This window comes from Mya arenaria, chromosome 10, assembly GCF_026914265.1.
Source record: "Mya arenaria isolate MELC-2E11 chromosome 10, ASM2691426v1".
Lineage (NCBI taxonomy): Eukaryota > Metazoa > Mollusca > Bivalvia > Myida > Myidae > Mya > Mya arenaria.
In genome coordinates, this window is record NC_069131.1 from 22,479,944 (window position 1) to 22,502,805 (window position 22,862).

The 22,862-nt window shown below is 35.5% G+C and overlaps 1 protein-coding gene across 2 annotated transcripts; it reads right to left on the bottom strand.

Annotated features, from left to right (window-relative positions):
* Window positions 1–227: 227 nt before the first annotated feature.
* On the bottom strand, window positions 228–19,958 carry LOC128206763 (uncharacterized). 2 transcript variants are annotated; one of them, XM_052909448.1, is made up of 5 exons: window positions 19,860–19,958; window positions 7,791–8,146; window positions 6,986–7,150; window positions 6,412–6,612; window positions 228–4,887 (listed from the first exon to the last, which is right to left on the bottom strand). In XM_052909448.1, the coding sequence occupies exons 2-5, from the start codon at window positions 7,882–7,884 to the stop codon at window positions 2,129–2,131; spliced, it is 3,219 nt and encodes a 1,072-aa protein (XP_052765408.1). In that variant the 5' UTR covers window positions 7,885–8,146; window positions 19,860–19,958; the 3' UTR covers window positions 228–2,128. The 2 variants fall into 2 exon arrangements, with proteins under 2 accessions (XP_052765408.1, XP_052765410.1); XM_052909450.1 differs by lacking the exon at window positions 19,860–19,958 and having other exon boundaries at window positions 6,986–7,138; window positions 7,791–8,303.
* Between the last annotated feature and the right edge of the window lie 2,904 nt (window positions 19,959–22,862).

Here is a 22,862-nt window from a genome sequence, read left to right on the forward strand (position 1 = left end):
CAGTATGGAAATATTGTCGTAACAATTGTAATGCAAACAGATAAATGCTTATCACTGACAAGAAATCAGTGATAAAGTCTTCCGTAAAAGTTCTTAATGTAAATTAAAGCGTAGTCCGTAAAACCATTTTTTTCCCCATCTGTTTGCATTTCAAACGCACTTCATTGATTACTGCAAGCAACGAAACAACCGTTATTTAATAACTTTATTTCAGATAATGTATTTTAACTTCATTTAATGCAAAAACAGGTTTAAACATTTATAATTCAGAGAGAATTTTGCGCGAATGCTTTTGGCACTCAGTATGGGAATATTGTCGTAACAATTGTAATGCAAACAGATGAATGCTGATCACAGTGTGAGGAAATCAGTGATACAGTTTTCATTAGAATTTCTTTGTGTAAATAAGCCGTAGTCCGTATAACCATTTTTGTTGTTGTTGTTTTTATTTGTTTTTCATCTGTTTGCATTTCAAACGCACTTTATTGATTCCTGCAAGCAACGAAACAACCGTTATTTTAAAACTTTATTTCAGATCATGTATTTTAAATTCATTAAATGCGAAAACAGATTTAAACATTTTTAGTTCATTGAATTTATATAAGAATTCAAATTATACATAAACATTTAATACGATCATGTTTATTACCATGTACGGTAACTGTAATTAGAACACACATAGCTTAAATATAAAACATTAACACTTATGTGCAATATATTACAATCATAACATTTAACTGAAACGGAACAAAAATGTATTTCAGTTCAAAAATCAACATGAATATTTACATTGAAACGGGTCAAAAACTATGGCGAACTTCACGATCCCAGATCACTGACAGGAAACAATACGTATTCATTTATACATGGAGAACTACACGATCCCAGATCACTGACAGGAAACAATACGTATTCATTTATACATGGCGAACTTCACGATCCCAGATCACTGACAGGAAACAATACGTATTCATATATACATTAAGAACTTCACGGTCCTAGATCATTGACTGGAAACAATAAGTATTCATATATACATGGCGAACTACACTATCCTAGATCATTGACTGGAAACAATACGTATTCATGTATACATGGCGAACTACACGATGCTTGATCATTGACAGGAAACAATACATATTCATATATACATTGCGAACTACACGGTCCTAGATCATTGACTGGAAACAATACGTATTCATATATACATGGAGAACTACACGATCCTAGATCATTGACTGGAAATAATACGTTTTCATATATACATGGCGAAATACACGATTCTAGATCATTGACAATAAATCAAACGAGTTCATGTATACATGGGGATATACATAACCCTAGATCATTGACAATAAATCATACGTGATCATATATACATGGACACCGGAAAGTCAATGATATTGAAGAATATTTAGCTTTGGAGCAAACACCATGGCATATTGTGATTGAAACACCAATGTGGATCAGTTGCTTTCTAAACAAATCAGGTAAAACGGACCTGAAAATGTGTTTACGTGTTCAAAATAAATTTATCATCTATTTAGATATTGGTCATTTTCAAAATCAGTATGACACAATTGTTGAAATTATATTTGAACTTATTTTCAAATGAGTCAACTTTTGTATTAATCGGCGTATTACGTGGCGTACTTATTGATTGAATCGTCGATCTATGTGATAGTTAGATGACATGAAGTGAAATCTTAATGATTTAGAATGGGTAGAATAAGCGTAGCAAACAAGTCCTTCTTTATCATTTTTTTTTACTTCAGGTCATCTGAATGACTTACAATACAATCTCATAGGCTGACAAATTGCCAATACAAGACAACCGCGAAAGTTGAATTTCTTCATGATTAAACCTAGCACTTAAATATTGCCTATCTGCAATTGCATTGGCTAAAAGAGTATGATGTGACGAAATCCTCATATTTTTGTAGTGTTGTAAGAAGAACGCGGGTAGTTGTCATGCTGTTCAGATTTAGCTTTCGATGGCCAAATCTGTGAGGCGGAGGTCCTATAGATTAACTGTAGAAAGTGAGATACGTGATCAAAGTCAGGTCAAGGTGGAAGATACCAGGTAACGTAAATATGTTGAATTGCAGTTGTAGTTATTGATGAAGTACTACAACTCAAGCTGTGCCGGGGTAATGATCACATTTTTGATATGGGAGGTTTGTAGTGTTACCTCAGTGAAGACTGTGATAGATGAACGGTCAAGATGAAAGTCGCCATTAAATGTTAATATTTCGTCCAATCGCAAAAGTTGTAGTTTATCACATTGCTGTAGAAAAAGCGTTTCATTAAAAGAAACGTTCAACAAGCTGAGTTTTCGAAGTTTTGATGTAAACTGTTTGCCGTGTGCGAATGTCACCTCCAAAGGCGATATCATCTCTACCATGTCCTTCTTCATGTAGACCAAGAACACTTCTAGCAGGGCCGGTGCGATAGTCGCATGCTTGAGGCGGAGGTTTTGCAGGATAATCTGTGTGAGGCTCGTGTAGGATGACAGGTCCAAGTGGAATTCATCAGGGAATGTTAATGTGTCCAATTGCAATAGTTGTAGCTTGTCACACTGTTGTATATTTAGTGTTTCGTTTAAGGTTACGTTGTCCAGACTGAGCTTTCGTAATTTGTTTGAAAACTGTGGGTCGTGTGCGAATGACACTTCCATAGGCGGTGTGTTATCCCATATTTTATTTTTAATGGCGACCCAGAACTTCTCTAACAGGGCCGGTGCGATAGTCGCATGCTTGAGGCGGAGGTTTTGCAGGATAATCTGTGTGAGGCTCGTGTTGGATGACAGGTCCAAGTGGAATTCATCAGGGAATGTTAATGTGTCCAATCGCAATTGTTGTAGCTTGTCACACTGTTGTATATTTAGTGTTTCGTTTAAGGTTACGTTGTCCAGACTGAGCTTTCGTAATTTGTTTGAAAACTGTGCGCCGTGTGCGAATGACACTTCCATAGGCGGTGTGTTATCCCGTATTTCATTTTTGATGGAGACCCAGAAATTCTCTAACAGGGCCGGTGCGATGGTCACTCGCTTGAGCCTAAGATTCTGTAGAATCAAGATTTTAAGATCACAGGAGGCCAGGTTCAAGTTATCATTGTCTATATTCAAATCGTATATACATAGGACTGTTAACGTTTTAAGAAATTGTGTTGGGATAGTTTGTCGATCAGTTCCGTAATCTTTTTCATTTGATATAGCTAATAAGTTAAGTTGTTCGATGCCTAGTAAGCTTGTTGTAACAGAGATTTCTTCTGAACATTTAATATAACACGACTTAAGTTCGCTGACGCTGTGAAGCAATTGGGGACGAAACGCTGAAACGCATGCATGTCTAAGGGTAAGTTGCGGATTCGAGACTCCATTGTTAACACATTCGGTGTACGCCAACTGCACGGCGTCTTGGTACTCGATGATCTCATTGGCATACAATGTACCTTCTCTGCAAAACTCTCGCTGCATGTCACCGAACAATTCCGAACATCGCAAGCCTTGCTCGTAGTTCATCACGCACAGGAAGGCCAGTATGTCCGGTGAAGACACCGTATCGAATGTGTTTTCAAACGCAAGCCAGTCTTCACTCTCGGTGTTCAGTGACGACATATATATTGCTGCTAACATTTCCTGGTAGGTTTTATGCAGAAATCGGTACACCTTGTTTTTAGTACTGCACTTCTGTGACCTATCGGCTAAAATCAGTCCTGAATCTAAAAGAAACTGCTCTTCTTGTAACAAGTCCATGGTTGCCTCATCAAAATGAATGCTCGAGTTAACCAACATTTTAAAAGCAATCTTTCCTATTTCGTATATCAAATAGGATTTTGCTTTACACCGCTTACGTCCATCAAAACATGTAGGAAGAGCCTTTTGTTTGAGAGCGGGTGTTTGTGTACGTTCTTGGGTTTCTTTTCTTTCGTGTATTTTAGGATTGAACATCATTTCCAATACGTCTGCATAAATGTGTGATCTTGTAGGTCCTAGCGTCACATTCATTTTGCTTTTTTCGACGTCCATATTTCTGTCCTGCCAGAGGCAGTACAGTTGCAGACCAACGTGTGTGTTGCAGGAAAGTGACTGTAGGTTTTGAGTCTCTAAAGTGGCAAAAAAATCTTCAACGTTAAACGTGGTCCGATAAAATGTGTTTAAAATTGTATTCAGGTGTTTAAAAAGCTTGTTTCGTGCAATGTTGTTGAGATCGTCAATACATACATGCTTGTATTTCGGCAATTCTGTTTCTGCCAGTTTCCATGGGCGGCATGTTATCAATATGCTGTACTTCCGTTTTGCCTTTGGTGATTTCAGAGTTGATAAGGAAGATTCGTCCATTCCATCTAAAATAACCAAACATCGTTCGTCCATAAATATTCTTTCCAGGTTTTTTCGGTCATCGTCCTGGTATCCTATCACAATTTCCAAATGAGCAAAAATAATGTCTTCAATAGAATGGGTTCGGCCTGTTGGAATATCTCTCAATGGAATGTAGAGTAAATAGGGTATATTTTTCAAAGAATCGAATTGAATGTCAAAACTTTTGGCAAACTTGCTGATTGTATCCGTTTTTTGGCCATGTAATGCGCACCACAAAACAGATACAAACTTACAAAACGATGATTTACCAACACCAGCATTCGCGGTTATGATTGTTAATTGATTCGTTGTATCATCAGGTGTCAGTAGCTGTTCCAGGGATGTAATAGGTCGTGTCTCCTCTTCTTCTGGTCCGTTCTTCTCTCTGTTCATTTTGTTCAATACCTCCGAAAGCCTAGGAGGAACGTAGAAATATTCTAGGCTCACTGAGCCATGAAAGAACGGTCCCGGAAAAAGTGTAGAGTTGCTGTTCAAATGGTGTTGAAGTAGAATTTTTTTCAGGTCTGTAATACACAAAATAATATGGTCATATTCCACAATCGATATCGTATAGATATTTAAACGACGATTTGAGTGTGCGCGCGGAGACATCACATGATCACAAATAATAGGAACCAAAGATAAATTGACACAACAAAACGCATGTTGAAATTTTATTCTGAATGTTAATCGCAAGTAATAAACTAGACCAATGTTCAGCACTTTTTATCACTGATTGTGAGAACGTTCACTCATGTTCTCAAACGTGCGATAACAATAATTAAACGGCTATTTACCAAGAAAACGTTCATATATACCATTAAGTGTATTTGTTCAAGGCAAAATACTATTGTTGATGTAGTTATGAAAACGACCACATTTAGATGGTTGGCGAATAACCTCACTTTATATCAATGTTGAAGTGGCAACACATAATAAGCTTCCGTCGCGAAGAAGTGCCAATTCACTCATTGTGCACTATTATGGAATACTAAGCCTATTTTCATGAATTGAAATGCAGACTCATCAAAGCGTTAAGACGTTAAAAGTAAGTTACTGAAATGTTCGTTTCCACTAACTAAAGTAGGAAGGCTCAACCTTTTCATATTTTCCGTGTTTGTTTCACTGTTTGCGTAAGTTTTACAAAATGTGTGGCCTGCATGGCGTTCTTCATATTTGAAACGTTTTCAAAGAGAACAAAGGTATAATAAGAGACGGTATACAGTATGACAGTAGGAATTAAGTGGGGAACGGGGGGCATTTATTTGTATTTGGTTACCGTTAAGAAAGGAAATCTATAAATAAAAGTATGCATTTTTATGTTAATTTAATCGTGTTCGTTTACGTTTGTTATCTTGTGATTTGTTGTGCTTCGTTACAATGAGATGTTTATGATTTACACACAACACAACTTGAACAAATATGACACTTAGCATGTGAATATACTCTATGACGAGACCAAAAGATACGAATGATAAACCACCACTTCTTGAACTTGTTTATTCAAAATGGTGGTTGTTGTGATGATGGGTTTTGAATACAAGAATGCAAATATCAAAAAGATCATCAGATACACAGAGGATGCGAAACACTGCCTACATGGCTACGTGTCTGTGTGGATTTTTTTTTAAAACACGTCATGCAGAAATGTGGCCTATTCAAGTTTAAAACTACGTTTACGATAGCACGAGGAAAGCTATTTATGCCATATTTGTGAGCATACTTGTACAAGTTTATAAAAATCCCGAAGTCATTCTGAGTTTAAAACTCAACTGCAAGTTTTATCCGCACATGTAGCTACGTATACCAGTACAAGTGATGTTTCTTTTAAAATTGCACTCGATGTGTAATGATTACCTTTTCAAAAATTTAAATAATGATATTGGTATACACATCCTGCAATGTAGATTTATCTTCGATTGAAAGTAATAACAAAACGGCTCAAACATTTTCTATGTTAACTTCGGAATTCGTATTTAGAAGTATATGTTCTACTATATGGTACAGAAATCATTGGAAAACGTTAAATTCTGTAAAATTGAACTCACCCTTTCTGAAGCCATCATCAACCTGCTGCTGGGACTGTGATATCTCGGCCATCTTCTTAGTAGCGTGTTTGTCAAGGTCTCGCATGTGTGCGTCTGTGCCATCATCAATACGTTCTATTCCTCGAACCGCAGCATCTTCAATGACCGTTACACACATTTCTGTCGTTTTCTCGAACTGCGCTAGCTGTTTGTTCGTTGAGTCTTTAAGGATAGTTCATATGTGAAAGTTACATACGTTTAGAAAGTAAACTGAGTTATCATATTGTTTTTAAAATGTCTATAACATAATATAGTTCATATATAAGAGGTTCATTGGCAGATGAATTTCATATTCAGTTAAAATTGCACTTAATGTCTATTGGTTTCAATAAGCAAACAATGTTTGTAGACAAATCCTGAAAAATCGACATTTTTACAAATAAAAGTTCAAAACCAAAAAGGTTCTTTGACCTTTCCTCTTTTTCCAGTTGAATTCAAATAAAGATCTCTATGCCCTACTGGTGGGTGCGGAAATTATTGAAAACGTTAAAATATCAGAATACATTGTTTTCCGTACAGTAAACATTTAACCTACCCGCTATGATGGCTTCATCCTGCTGCTGCTGCTGCTGCTGGGGCTGTGTAATCTCGGCCTTCTCCCTTGCAGCTAGAGCGCCAATGTCTTGCTTGTATACTTCTGCATCCTCACTAATACCCTGTTTGTCTCGACCCCCAGCATCGTTAATGGCTGCAACACACACTATTGTATTTTTCTTTAACAGCGTTTGGTATCATTCGTTAAGTCTTTAAGTATAATTAAAATGTGAAACGTGCATTTGTTTAGAGCGTAAAATGTGTATGCATGATTATACAAAAATTAAAATGATGTAATTTGCGCAATGGTTAGTGTCTATTCCCGGCCTGAGCGGTTTGGTTTGTGGTCCCCAAGTCGGACAAGTGAGTATCCTCCGGGTACTCCGGTTTCCCCCAAAACACAAGACCACACTCTCGCACAATATCGTGCCTAGTAGAGTGATAAATATAAGTTGCAATAATTTGTTTCACATTCGTTGTACAATTAAATAAGTTTATGCTAAAACTAACATAGGAGAGGTTTATTTGAAGATGTATTTCATATTCAGTTAATGTGGCAATTAAGTCTAGTGATGACATATCTTAATATATTAATATATAAACAATGAGTTAAGACAAATCCTGATATGTTAATATGTTGACGTTTGATAGTTATAAAGTAAAAAAGGTTCAAATTTTGACACTTGTCTATGCAAACAGAGCAGTTAATATAACGATTTGCATGTACCTACTGGTGGGTGCTGAAGCATCAGAAAACGTTACCATAATGGATTTATCATATCAACTACTTTAATTATTTAACCTACCATCAACGTCGGTTCCTAACACATTTGTATTGGTCTCTAACTGCGCTTGGTGATCATTTGCGGATACTTGGCATGATTTCAAACAATTTCCCATGATGACTTTGCTTTTGCACTTATTTTTTTTGTAACGTAGTTTTGGAACTATTGGACCATTCCTTACAATGTAAAATGTTCAATAAAACAATTATTTAAAAGTTAAAACTTTGTTCGAATGTTCAATATTTTGAATTTCTTTTGCTAAATTAGTTAAACATTTTGACGTAAAACCGTGAAATAAAACTTCAAAGATCAAATTTGATTGTGCTAGCGAGGGTCTGTGTCGACGTTTCCGTGATTCTGTTTCCGCCAATGTGAAGCTGTAAAATAAGAACAAGAATGTTAACATATTGTTTATTTTACAACAAGAACATTCATTTCAATCTGACATTACATTAAAGCTGCTTATTTTCAAATTCTCAGATGAAGGTTAAAACATTATTGCTGATCGATGTGTGATTTAGTATCCACCCCCCCCCCCCCCCGCACTAATACATGTGTTGGTACCCTTACTACCGCCACCAAAAACACATTGGTACATGTTTAATTGCCCCTATACATACATACACCTTTATCCCCATATGTTAGTACCACATCGCCGCTGCACTATATTTGACCACCATTTCTCCACTGAAACATATGTGAGTGCCCAATAACCCGCATACCCCAATTGCTCTGATGCACGTGTGATTGATAGACATACCTGCACCTGCCCTTTCACCACTGAAACATATGTGTGTGGCCAATAACCCGCATACCCCACTTGACCTGATGAACGTGTGCGTGATAGACATACCCGCAACCAACCCTGCCCCTTCACCACTGAAACATATGTGAGTGTTCCAATAACCCGCATACCCCCATTGCCCTTATGCACGTGTGAGTGATAGACATACCCGCAACCCACCCTGCCCTTTCACCACTGAAACATATGTGAGTGTCCCATAACCCGCTTACCCCCATTGCCCTGATGCACGTGTGAGTGATAGACATAGCCGCAAACCACCCTGCCCTTTCACCACTGAAACATATGTTAGTGTCCCGTTACCCGCATACCCCATAACCCTGATGCGAGCGTGTGTGCCCCATAACCCGCATACACCCATTGCATGTGTGTTTGATCGACACAACTGCACCTCCTCTCCATTTCCCTGGAACATGTATGAGAACCCTTACGCGCAAAGCACACACCCCGGATAACTAATGTATTTAGTAGTGATCTGAATACAATACATGCGTTGTTCAAACCTAACATATGCATGCATTAGCCATGGTTAAGAATCCAGGAAGTATCAAGACAGCACAAATAAATTAACGGAATTGCTAAAAAAGAAATGTACTCAATTGATTTTCATTGCTGTCCAATATACTTTATTCCAAATATTATCCCATGTGTTTTCTTACTTCTAGTCAAGGCAAGTCACCTGCCTTATTGGTACGTAAAGGCCACTTGGTCAAAAACATAGCATACAAACAATAAATTAAAGGCAGAGTGAGCGTAGCGAAAGAGCCCTTCTGATTCATTAAAAATATAATTCAGGTCATCTTACGTCATCTGTCTACAAATTCAACCTTATTGGATGATACATTGAAAACGCAAAATCTGACGCACAGAGTGTGTATCGGATGTTTGGCAGTAGGCGGACCTTTAAACACCCGCGAAAGGTGAAATTCTTAATACCTCAGTTTAGTACTTAATGATTGCCTATCTGCAATTGCATTGGCTTTAAATATAAGTTGTATTTTAATGAAGTGTTGATGTTGTTTTTGTAGTCGTTCTCGTTTGAGTATATATAATTTACCTTATCATGTAAAGTTACTGTAAGTCAATGTGGCATCATTCAGGTGCAAGGTATCATATAGCACTCAATATCACATGGTGTCATACACGCGTTCTGGTAACCTAGTTTTACCAACCGACCGGCCTTGAACGCCTTGCAAAGTGCCGCGTTGTATTCAATTTCTTTCCATGAAAGCATTAATGAATGACCGTGTTTTTGTACTAAAATAATACGCTTACATAATTCCTGAATTAGAAGTTTAAGTCGTAAACATCAAAATACAATAAACTAGTAAGACAGTTTTCTTTTGTTAAAATATGCACTATTTAATTACTTTGAGAATCAGTGTATTTCAAATTTAAAAATCTAAACAGCACAACTTGGAGTTTTGTCATTAAGCTAAACTCTCACAGATAAATATTTTGATATTTAAGCTTTTGTCTCAGAATCAGTTAATATTGGTATCAATGCCTTTAATGCAGTTATATAACATAACTCACAGTACATCAGATCTCAAAAAATAAGAAAAATGTAGAAAATTTCATTTTTCTTAAAGCGTTATATTAACGCTTTTATCTATATAACATCTAACGTTAATATGAAAAACTTCGATCTGATATTCTGTCAGCAGTCTTGAATCAATGGTTTCCTGACGTTCACGCAAAATTTGCTTACTCAAAGTAAAAATAAATATATGTCAAAACTGTCAATCTGTTAGCGTGCGGCTTTAAAGCTGCACTCTCACAGATTTACCGTTTTGACAACTTTTTTTCTTTTTTTGTCTTGGAATTAGCAAATGTTGCGTGATTATCGGCACGTCAGTGATACAAGACTGCTGACAAAAGATAAGATCGTAGATTTTCATATTTCCGTTCGACACTTGTTTTGTGGCTTAAACCGTTGCTAATGGTTTAAGAAAAATGCATAAATCATCAATTCTGATCTGATTTTTGTCAGCATTTTATATCAATAGTTGCCAGGCATTTTCGCACAAATTGGCCAGTTCCAAGACAAAAAACTAACAAAGTGGTCTAAAAGTTCAACCTGTGAGAGTGTGCAGCTTAAAAGAGATCTGCTCACATACTTTATGTTTATAATGACTCTTTTTAACTGTGTAAATTGAGTTATTTAATTTAATTTTATGAACAGACACCAAATAAATTCCCGTGGATACTCATATTAATAAAAGAATTATTAATCATTATCAAATAATAAATCAATTTTTAAAAGAATAACTTACGATAAGTATCAATAATAAAGGTATATATAGTTAGTATAGATAAGTAACAATACGTTGCAAGCTTGTTAGTGTTTAATCATTGAAACAAGAAGAGTGTTCACATCTTAATATTTACATTTACACTTCATTCCTACACAACGATGGTTGTTGTTTATCAATTTCATATTATATCTGTATAAAGTGCAATGGCATTTCCCATCGAACTCGCGTGCGTTTTTTCGATACTTCTGTCCTGTCATTGGACGCAATAATACTAATGGGCGGGGCATATTTACTACGAAACTATTTTTTTTAATGAAATCCTAGTAAATTTATTGGCGACATGCAAAACTGTAATCTGCAGTAAAGCAGTTAAAACAAGAAAAGCAACGATAATTTGCTTGATTTTAATGTAGATGATATCATGATAGATGAAACAGGTGAAAAACGTTTGTGTTTAAAAAGGCTGTTAAATGTCACGAAAATGCAAAAACAGTAAGTTCAAAATAACCTCTATAACGGGTGCTTGTATGACGTCATGAGTTATGTCATTGAAAAAGTTTTACATTAAGCTCGATTCGGGCCGCAACATAACTCGGCAGCTGCATTTTGTTTCGACGCCATTTTTGCAGTGTTAATTCGTTTTGAAAGTGTTGTTTTTTTCGAAAATTGACTGGATTAATTGGATTATTTACACACAATACCTATCGGGTAATCAATTAATTACCTATACAGTCTTACTTTAACCATTATTTGTTTTGATAACTAATTTAAGCCTGAAAATTTTGTAAACATATTCTTGATAAAATGTTCAGAATCTTCAGTATCAGAGAAAAACATATTTGAAATTTCTTTTTTCATTGCAATCATGTCCATATAAGTCATATGTTCTGAATAAAATCGACAGAAATAACTGAAGTTCGGAGGAGTTAGTCGTTTTAGAAATAATTTAGTGCTTTTAATAGACAAAACAACTGCAGAAAAAAAACTATTTAGTAAACACATCAGCTTGCCAGAAACCAGGTCGCTCAGCCTTCATTGTTATGATAAGGGCCCTGATAGCGCATATGTAAAACAAAAAAACCGGGCATTAACGGCACGTGAATTTACTGAATAATGCACGTTTTCTACCGATAACGCCCGGGTTTTTGCGGTTTAATACACCACGACAATTAATTTATTTTAGCAGAAATGTAGATTTAAATAAAAGTAAATATAAGTATTAAAATTCAACTCCACCCATTTTGAACAGCCCCATTGCATACCATACACCAATAAAATGCAACATGTCGAATTTTAATCCTTAACATGATATCAATGTTTTCGCCTCATCACACAAAAAAACGTGAACTAGTCCCTAAACAATATTACATATACATCTCTCATAATCTGAGGAATTGATAATTTGTTCTCTTTCGAAAAGGACTTTCAAAATGGTATTCTGATACTTTACTTGTGTATACACTGTGCGTACCATTGCCAATTTTTCAAATATATTGAATAAAACTAGTCCGTAATCAATTGTATTGGGCAACATATACCAAATACACATGAGAAATGTTCCTAAACATATTACAGAAAAAAACAATGTGGCAAGTACTCTTGAAGGGCAATCTTCATGCTTAAAATACTGACATACGTAGTCATGCGCAAATGCGCTCTCTGTGAGCCAATGTGCATGTTGACGCAGCATTTTATTCGACCCTAAAGCAGGGCTGATATTCAATTTAAGTCTTAAATGGATCTTCTTAGAACGATGTAGCTTATCGGATTACTTGTTTTTAATAAACGACCAATATAATCAATAAAGGTCAATGATGTATGATTATAAGATATACCTAAGTTAATATTGAATACCAAAGGGCGCCAGGACTCTATATTAGGGTCAGTTGTGACCAAAACTAGGTCCAGACCCCCAAAAAATGTGACCTCCCTTATATAACGACAAGGGTTCCAACTCCAAAAATGACTGTTTTCCACATGACTTTTATTAAGGCTATTTTTTAAGAACACATTACGATAAATTAATTAATCTATTCATTAAAACATAGCAAACAAATGTCTCTTCCAAAAAACATTTACCTTAAAAACAGTTGTTATCACAACTGACCCTAATATAGAGTCCTGGCACCGTGACACCCCCCTTTGTAAAATAACACACCTGATGTAACCCAAAGGTTGCGGATTCTTCCGTGTCTATTATTCTACTAAAGTCTACAATGTTCGCTTGAACTCTCATTGAAATCAAATATATTCAGCTCATGAAAAGGAATTTTATTGTTAATGTCCTCGTATCATCTCTCCAAATTCAAAACGTGTTCTTCTTTTTGAAAATGCAATTTCAGAAAAACTATCATATGATCAAATTGGTCATATTTTTGGTATGTAATCATTAGATCAAGGGCCGTTCGCAGCATTTTTGCCTTAAACATACGATATTTTTGCGACAGTTTTAATTAAAAACAAGAGGTTTTGACCCAAAATGCTTCTAAGTAAATGACAGTAAAACGAAGTACGAACATAGCGAAATTAAATCAAACGCTTATTATTTAGGCAAATTTGTAGACTTTTTAAGAAACTAATTAAAAAAAATATACTTTTGTATTAAAGATGCACTCTTACTCCAAAATAAGATATATCACAATTGTTTGAACATACCAAAAAGGATTAATACATGTCGAAAACAATGATTCTTATGAAGGATACCGAGTTTAATTTGAAAGAAAGGTGCAGAAAACTCGGTATTTCTATCTTATAAAACGATAGTAAACCACAGTAAATCTTTTAAAATCCACCAATCATTTAATATTTTTTGCGTTTTTAGCTATTTAATACACGGTCACAATCTTGTTATCAGTAATTAATATTTTCCATAAATGCAATTATTTAGTAAGTAGTTAAAGGTTAATCAATCAAAATGTATGTTTCTTATACATGTGCATGTATTAAGTTTTAATAAGAGTGTCACTTTAAAGAAATCACATTATAAGCTCTGAATAGTTGTGCTTTTAGGAAAAATATTTGGAAATACGAACCAAAACAGATGCGTGAGAACCTTTTGTGATCCTAATATGAATTTGAATACCCGGTCGTTGAAAAGGCCAGTTTTGTCCTTTTAAGTACATAGATCCCATTACCCAACGTCATGGTCTTTTGAAATGATTAATGCATGTGCCTGGTTTCGTATCGCATTTAAGCATACCACTGTGGTTTGCATTTAACCATTACATTGTAGCATGCAACAATCCTGCTGACCTCCACCGAATTTTCTAAAAATAACATTTACCAAACATCATTGTCTTGCACGTGACTAGTATCGTATAACATTTAAACATGACATTGTGGAATGCACACATACTTTTGACCTTTGGCAAAGTAACCAAATTTTCTAAATATATATATATCATTCCACAAAAGCGGTCATAATAAATCTTATATGTATTTGCAAAATTGCGCTTGCCGTGATAAATATTATAATGTATCGTAACGATCGGTTTCATACGAACAAAAAATAAAAATGTCTTTAAAGTGATATGGAAACGACATTAAAGTCTGAAAAAATAATAGGATATGGTGATAAAATAATCTTAACTTCTTACCGAAACGAGTTATTTGATTTTAAGTGAAATATTTAAAACAATGATTATGACGATGGTCCTTGATACATGTTTTCCTCCTACCACGTAATGCAAACGTGCCTAATAATTAACGTCTAATCATTGGTCATAAAAGGGTGTAAAATAGTGTCAGGGTCCTTACAGAGTCCAAGTACTAAAAGAATGTTCGTTTTGCGAAAGACCTTTGGATTTGCTCTGTTTATTACAAATTCAAAATTTAGAGAGTGTTTCCATTGCAACAAAGCACGATTTTCAATAACTACATACTTTAAATGCATTTAATATAGATCCATTGAAAAAAAAAAAAAACCATAGAAGAAATATTAAAAAATCATCGAAATTTTTTATCAATTACAAAAACAGTACAAGCGGGTCTATCCTCCATGCATACCAAATGCTTAACCAGAATTCTTTAAACCAAATACTAACGCCTTATTTAACAAGTATGAGAATTAAAAACACACTATTTTTGAGCCTGAAATTCTCAAGCCAAAGGGAGGCCGGGGAAAGGTGATGACTAAGCCTATTATTAGTAGGGAATGAATGTAAGTGAGATGAACAAGTACGCGTGTGATTATGTGGAATTTTAACCGTATTTGGATAGCATAACGCACTTTGATATCGATACTTTATAAATAAGAAGACACACGCAAACCGCCAGGTGCAGAAATTCCCAAGCTGATTCACGCCCCAATAAAGTTTTATTTCTCTGGCTATGCAATGTTTTGGATATATGCATGACACAACATGATATGTTTTATCGACCTCTTCTGCCTAGGTCATATCTCTGCAATTATTTGGCCAAGCAACGCATACAGCCTCAGTTACACCACTGTACATGTTGGTTAACAATCGTGTGATGTTTTGTGACACTGGCTTACATACATTTTGAGTTAAGCGCGACACAAGATTGATGCAGCATTATTTTAACTAAGTCAATGGTCATAACTCTGTAGTTATTTCGCGAAGAAACGCACAAAGACTCCGTTACACCATTATTCATGAAGGTTAAGATTCATGGAATGTTTGGTCACACTGGCTCATAAACATTCGTAGATAAGCGCGACACAATATTGAGGCGCTATCATTTTAACTAAGTCAATGGCCCGAGCTCTTCACTATCTGGGAAACCCGAGGTGCACACCCACACAAACTGCTAAATATTAACAGAGAGACAGAGAGACGGACGGACAGACAGACAGACGGACGGACGGACAGAAAGACAGACAGACAGACAGACACAGACAGACAAACAGACAGACAACAGACAGACAGAAAGACGGACGGACGGACGGACGGACAGACAGACAGACAAAGAGTCATACAGACAGACAAACAGACGGACGGACAGAAAGGCGGACGTGCCAAAAGAGATATGTCATCCTTAAGTATAAGTAGACACATAATACTCGTATTTGTATACAGTTGCACCCTTGTCGTTCAAAGACAGAAAAAAACAGAATATTTAATTTCCTTGTTATTAGATTAGGAAATGTTAAAGACATCCCGTGTATCATATTTCAAAAATAACAATATGATTGTGCATGGTGTCTCATCGTCAGACTTTTCGCCTTGTCATCTTATATTTCATAAATGCTAAGTCACGCTTTACAGAGGGTACACAGGCAAACAAACTCTGCAGCTACAATGTTCACATCACGTGATGTTATGGAAAACGGCTATTCAAAATTAAATGAAGCACATCAGTAAAAGAGATACTAAGGAAACAAAAAACAAAAACATATTTGATTAAATTTTATATTAGAATATGAATAGTAAATCTGCATTATATTGATTTATGCTATACATATTATTTTCGACTTTTAACAAAATGCTTAAATGTGATTTTGAAAAAAAAAGGTTCACCAGGATTAAAATTTCGGAACATGGAACACTAGGAGAATATTAATAAGATTCGATAATGTCCAGGACTTACTCTGGTTTGAACCAAAATAACTGCTGTAATATAAGAAGATCACTATTACCATAAGTATGTTGATATATAGATGTGGTACTAACCGTGACTTTAATAAATATCTTGTTAAGTGACGTTAAATGATGCTAAGATGCAGAGTGTGAATCATTTAACAAATCCTCCTCAAAAGGGATACTGTGTTGCCCTTGCAACCAAAATGTCCTTGAAAATGATTTGTGCTGACGCTCTTATTTTCATTAAAAGTGCTCTAAACTCATTGGTAAACTTGTGGATACCCTACAAGTAACTCCTGGAGTAATTAAAGACGCACTTAGGGGAGCTGTAGGGGTACATGCTATAAAAAGTGGTATAATTGTATTAGTAAAATTTAACACAGAATGCTCCCAAAATAATAGTTTATAGACAGCTTGGTACCAGAAAAAAACGTCATAAGAATAATTTGCTATTTAAATTTCACACAGAAATTACTTGCGAGGGCATTTTCTTTTCGCTTCTCAATATCACGAATGTTTTGTCATTCTTTTCGACTCTATGATTATATTACACAATAACAAATATAATTTTACCGGTATCATTTTGTGAGCAGGGTACAGTGATCGGCGGTTACTTGAACGGTAGTCATCAGCCTACTTGTTTAGAAACTTGTGAACTACCAAATGATTAAATTCAACCCCATCTTGTGCAAGAAATAACCACAGAATAGCTAGTTTTAATCTCTCATATAAAAGATGTATTACCTGGATAATCTCATTTTTCATGAAATGTATAGATATCTTTTTAAAAAATGTCACTACCCTTATTTCGTTCGAGCCATGAGAATAAACCAAATGTTGCATGTTACGACCTACTTTTTGTATGGCTACAGGGGCTGGTTTAGTGCCGGTTATTTCCCGTAAGAGGGGGCCTAAATAGATGGCGAAACAAAGGACGTATTTGTTCTATCATAGAAACAAAATATTTTGGCCCACCCCAAATAACACTTCGGATAAAGGTGACTCTCGTGAATAATGTACTTACATATTGACCCGCAGAGTGCGCTTGTACGATTTCTTAAGAGGAAGGAGAGTCTGTGGAGTGGGTGGAGGGGGAGTTCATGATTAGTGGATCAGGGTAGTAGGGGAGGGGTTTGTTAGTGATAAGTGGATGAGGGGAGTGGGTAGGGGGTCTCCGTGATAAGTGGGTCAGGGAAGTAAGGGAGGGTTTGTTAGTGATAAGTGTGCCCGAGGAGTGGGGAGGGGTTCATAAGTGATAAGTGGGTCAGTAGTTGAGGAGTTTGTTAGGGATAAGCAATAACATAATGATTGTATCTCACCTACTAGTAAAGGCATATTTTTTACGACATTGACACTTGACATACAAAGTGCACGTGCACGATTTGGTGGTGCCGGAGGTGGAGTACGACTGGGTGTTACGGTCGTACGCACGCACGCAATCATGCATGCACCCTCAACACACACACACACACACACACACATACACACGTATATATTATATAAATTTGATATTATAAGCTGCACTCTCACAGATATACCATTTTTACATTTTTTATTTATTTTTTGTCTCGGAAAGAGCAAATATTTGGGTAAACGTATTCAAACCAATGACATGTATAAAATCAGATCGTTGTCTTTCATATTTACGTTCAAAAATTAATGTTATACTAACGGTTTAAGAAAAATGCATTAACATCATTTCTATGCTTAGATACACAAATCTGTGATCTTATTTTTTGTCAGCAGTCCTATATAATTGGTTTCCATGGGTTTTTGCAAATATTTGCTCGTTCCAAGACAAAAAATAAAAAAAGTTGTTAAAACGTTCGATCTGTGAGAGTGCATCTTTAAAACAAAATCAAACTCGATATGTTTTTTTTCAAGTTGCATAACTTTATTTTCTATCAGACCAATGTATTGGCATTTAATTTCTGAATGTATTGGCATTACACGAGCTTCATTAATAGATGAAATACAATTGGCCTTCGAAACATTGCGATCCATCATCATATTTAAAGTTTAAACAATTGTTAACTAAAATTAAAACTCAGTTGTTTAAGAAATATGTACGACAACATATGATTGTATAATGTTGAATGGCGTCGCGCTTATTAAACAGAGCGCAACACTGAAAAAAGCAATTACATCACAATCCCTTGCGCGTTTTGTCATCTTATATTTCATAAATGGTGACTCTCGTGAGTAATGTATTTAAATATTGACCCGCAGAGAGTGCGCTTGTACGATTTCTGAAGTGGAAGGAGAGTCAGGGGAGTGGGTAGGGGGGTGTTCGTGATAAGTGGGTAAGGGGAGTAAGGGAGGAGTTTGTTAATGATAAGTGTATCCGAGTAGTTGGGGAGGGGTTCATAAGTGATAAGTGGGCCAGTGATTGAGGAGTTTGTTAGTGATAAGCAATAACATAATGGTTGCATCTCACCTACTAATGAAGGCATACTTTCTACCACATTCAAACTTTACATACAAAGTGCACGTGCACGATTTGGGGGTGGCGTGGTGCCGGAGGTGGAGTACGACTGGGTGTTACGATCGTACGCACGCACGCAATCTTGCATGCACCCTCAACACACACACACACACACGCACACGCACACGCACACGCACACACACACACACACACACACACATACACACGTATATATTATATTAATTTGATATTATAAGCTGCACTCTCACCGATATACCATTTTTACAACTTTTTGTAAATATTTTTTTGTCTCGGAAAGAGCAAATTTTGGGTAAACGTCTTCAAACCAATGGCATGTATAAAATCAGATCGTTGTCTTTCATATTTACGTTCAAAAAATAATTTATACTAACGGTTTAAGAAAAATGCATTAACATCATTTCTATACTTAGATACACAAATCTGTGATCTTATTTTTTGTCAGCAGTTCTATATAATTGGTTTCCATAGGTTTTTGCAAATATTTGCTCGTTCCAAGACAAAAAATAAAAAAAAGTTGTTAGAACGTTCGATCTGTTAGAGTGCATCTTTAAAACAAAATCAAACTCGATATGTTTTTTTTTCAATTTGCATAACTTTATTTTCTATCAGACCAATGTATTGGCATTTAATTTCTGAATGTATTGGCATTACACGAGCTTCATTAATAGATGAAATACAATTGGCCATCGAAACATTGCGATCCATCATCATATTTACAGTTTCAACAATTGTTAACTAAAATTAAAACTCAGTTGTTTAAGAAATATGTACTACAACATATGATTGTATAATGTTGAATGGCGTCGCGCTTATTAAACAGAGCGCAACACTGAAAAAAGCAATAACATCACAATCCCTTGCGCGTTTTGTAATAATTTATCAATCGCATTACTTCCTGACGAATGAAAATATTATTTATGTTGTTATTTCTTAAACAATAAATGAACATTCGACAAACCATTCCTACATGCTCAATCAATGTTCAATCAACAACATAACTGAAAATGTAAATTGACTTACCCTTTTACAAAAGGCTCCCGGCTCCGGTTCCATAGCTGGCAAGATCGTCTTCAAAATAAATTGTTTTAAACAGAAACGGAGATTTATATAACACGCAGCCTTGAGCTAATATTTCAACCCGAACAAAAGAGCTGATGCGTCATTCATGCAGAAATACCCATACATATATATGGTAGTTTACCTTTAATAAGCGTATTGCAAAATATAAAAACGATTTTTTTAGCTTTACATCTTCCTTAAATAAGAAACTTTTTGTCATAAAATGCGTTTTAATACATTCCTTTATATATACAGTATATATTACCAAATTCCACGTATAAATGCAAATAATGCAATAAAATAAGGGGGGAAGAAGGAATGACATGCGTTATATTATTTCTTCACACGCAATGCCTTTTTAACTAGTACTAACAAGTGCGTCTGCACTTAAAGGTGCTAAAATGTACTGTAATACATCAAGTTTGGGAATATGATACAAATATACCTATCATGATGCCTGTGGATGTATTTTGGCATGTTCTAGGTCATAACGAAAAATGTTTTAGATATGATCAAATGCAAAAGCCAAACTTACTGCATACTTCTTACGCTTAATAGGCTTAAGTAGCTTATTTCAATTATCTGAAATACATACTTAAATTAATAAATGAAAATTGGTTAATATGAGTATGATAAAGATTACGTCTTAAAGCGCCTTATAATGAAAGCAATATTACGAAAAATATAGAAAAAAGGAATAAGTGAGCCGAGCCTTATCAAGTTATATTAAGATATTATGAAATGGAAACAGGGTGTATCTAAGCTGATATTCCATCGCTATAAGATTTTTGCAGTCTTAATTACATGATGATGGAATAGATATCGTAAAAGCGCAGCAATTTAATGTTTAGGAACAATTGTAAAATGAACGAAAGGCGAAAATACAAAAAATGTTATTCAATTTTGTATTTAACAGATAAAGTTATAAAATAACATTAAACTTGATCTCAGTGCTAAATTAACGGGATCTTACACAAACACACTATCATGCTGTGTGGTATTGATTAGTATATATCATTGAAAACTTAGGATTTGTTTTATATAGGTATGAAGTCTTTCGTATGCAGTTAAATCCGAACATTCACAGGTCATGTACAAATATATACCAGATCGTCATATGTTTTGTAAATGGCAAAAGTGAATTTTAGACAGCCGTTTTATAAAGAACAGGCGTAATTGCATTGCACATTTAAAGTAAGCGTGATAAACAAACGTATATTTATGGAATGTATATCAGAATCTCAATCGACTGATTTGTAAATGGAAGCTATGTTGTAAAGATGACACTGAACTGTAGGAAAGAGTTAGGTCTAATCTGTGCCAAATGATATTTCAGTACTGAATAAGAAGGTACTGCCTCAATTGTCGAGCTTTTTAATGAAATCATTGCCAAATGTGCAATAGCTGTATAACTATAACTCTTATTCTGCTTTGTCATAAGTGCAGTACTTCTACACAACTTTTGTACCACTAGATTACTTTCACCCGCTAAATATCTCTCTTCTGGATCGGACAGTATTAAACCGCTACACAACTATCACGCACTTAATGACTCTATGCTGGCTCAAACACACAATTTCTATACCACTATATAACTCTAACAGTGTTAATATCACCCTTCTGGTTCGAACACACAACTTCGAATACCTCATCTGTCTCTATACCACTACACCACAACAACACTATAAATATCTCTCTTCTGGGTCGAATATACAACTTCGATACTTCTAAACAACTCTAACACTTAACAAATACCTCTTCTGTCTCTAACATACACTTTCTTTACCACTACACCAACAATAATATCTCTTTTCTGTCTCGAATATACAACGTCGATAACACTAGACAACTATAATACTGTTAACATCTTTCTTCTGGTTCGAACACACAATGTCAATACCACTAGACAACTTTTACACTGTTGATATCGCTCTTCTGGCTCTTAACACACTACTTCGATATCACTATACCACTCAAATATTGTTAATATCTCTCTTCTGACTCAAACACACAATTTCGACTTACACACACTTTCGATACCACTAGACCACTCTCACACTGTTAATATCGCTCTTCTGGCTCAACACAAACAACTTGGATACACTAGACCACTCTCACACTGTTAATATCGCTCTTCTGGCTCGAACACGCAATTTCGATACCATTAGGCCACTCTTACACTGTTAATATCTAACTTCTCTCGCTTTAACACACACTTTCGATACCACCAGCGCACTCTTACGCTTTAAATAATATATATATATAATTATATATATATATCTTTTGCCTCGAACACACAACTTCTTAAACACTAAACCACTCCCAAGCCCTTAATGTCATTATTTGGGTCGCTTCCTATTATCGTCTCTCTTCTGGCGTCAACACACAAAATATTTTAAATCAGACCAATACCACGCTCCTAATGTCCATCTTCAAGTCGCAAAAACAACTTCTATACTACTAGATAACTATCACCCCCTAAATGCTACTCTTCATGATCGAACACACAACGTTAACACCACTAAACCACGCTCAAGATCTCAATGTATCTTTTCTTGCTCGAACACACAACTTGTTCACCACTAAACCACGCTCACAATCTCAATGTATCTCTTCTAGCTCGGTCACACAACTTGTATACCACTTAACCACGACCACAATCTCAATGTATCTCTTCTAGCTCGGTCACACAACTTGTATACCACTTAACCACGACCACAATCTCAATGTATTTCTTCTAGCTCGAACACACAACTTGTTCACCACTTTACCACGACTACAATCTCAATGTATCTCTTCTAGCTCGAACACACAACTTGTATAAGACTAAACCACGCTCACAATCTCAATGTATCTCTTCTAGCACGAACACACAACTTGTATACCAATAAACCACGCTCAAGATCTCAATGTATCTCTTCTAGCTCTGTCACACAACTTGTATACCACTAAATCATGCTCACA

What these genes read in the sequence shown, in the direction of transcription:
- LOC128206763 (XM_052909448.1), bottom strand. Translation starts at nt 7,884, where the DNA reads ATGGGAAATTGTTTGAAATCATGCCAAGTATCCGCAAATGATCACCAA. An exon ending in GGATGAAGCCATCATAGCGG is followed by an intron (nt 6,613 to 6,985) that starts GTAGGTTAAATG and finishes CTATCCTTAAAG; the next exon opens with ACTCAACGAACAAACAGCTA. An exon ending in TGATGATGGCTTCAGAAAGG is followed by an intron (nt 4,888 to 6,411) that starts GTGAGTTCAATT and finishes TGTGTATTACAG; the next exon opens with ACCTGAAAAAAATTCTACTT.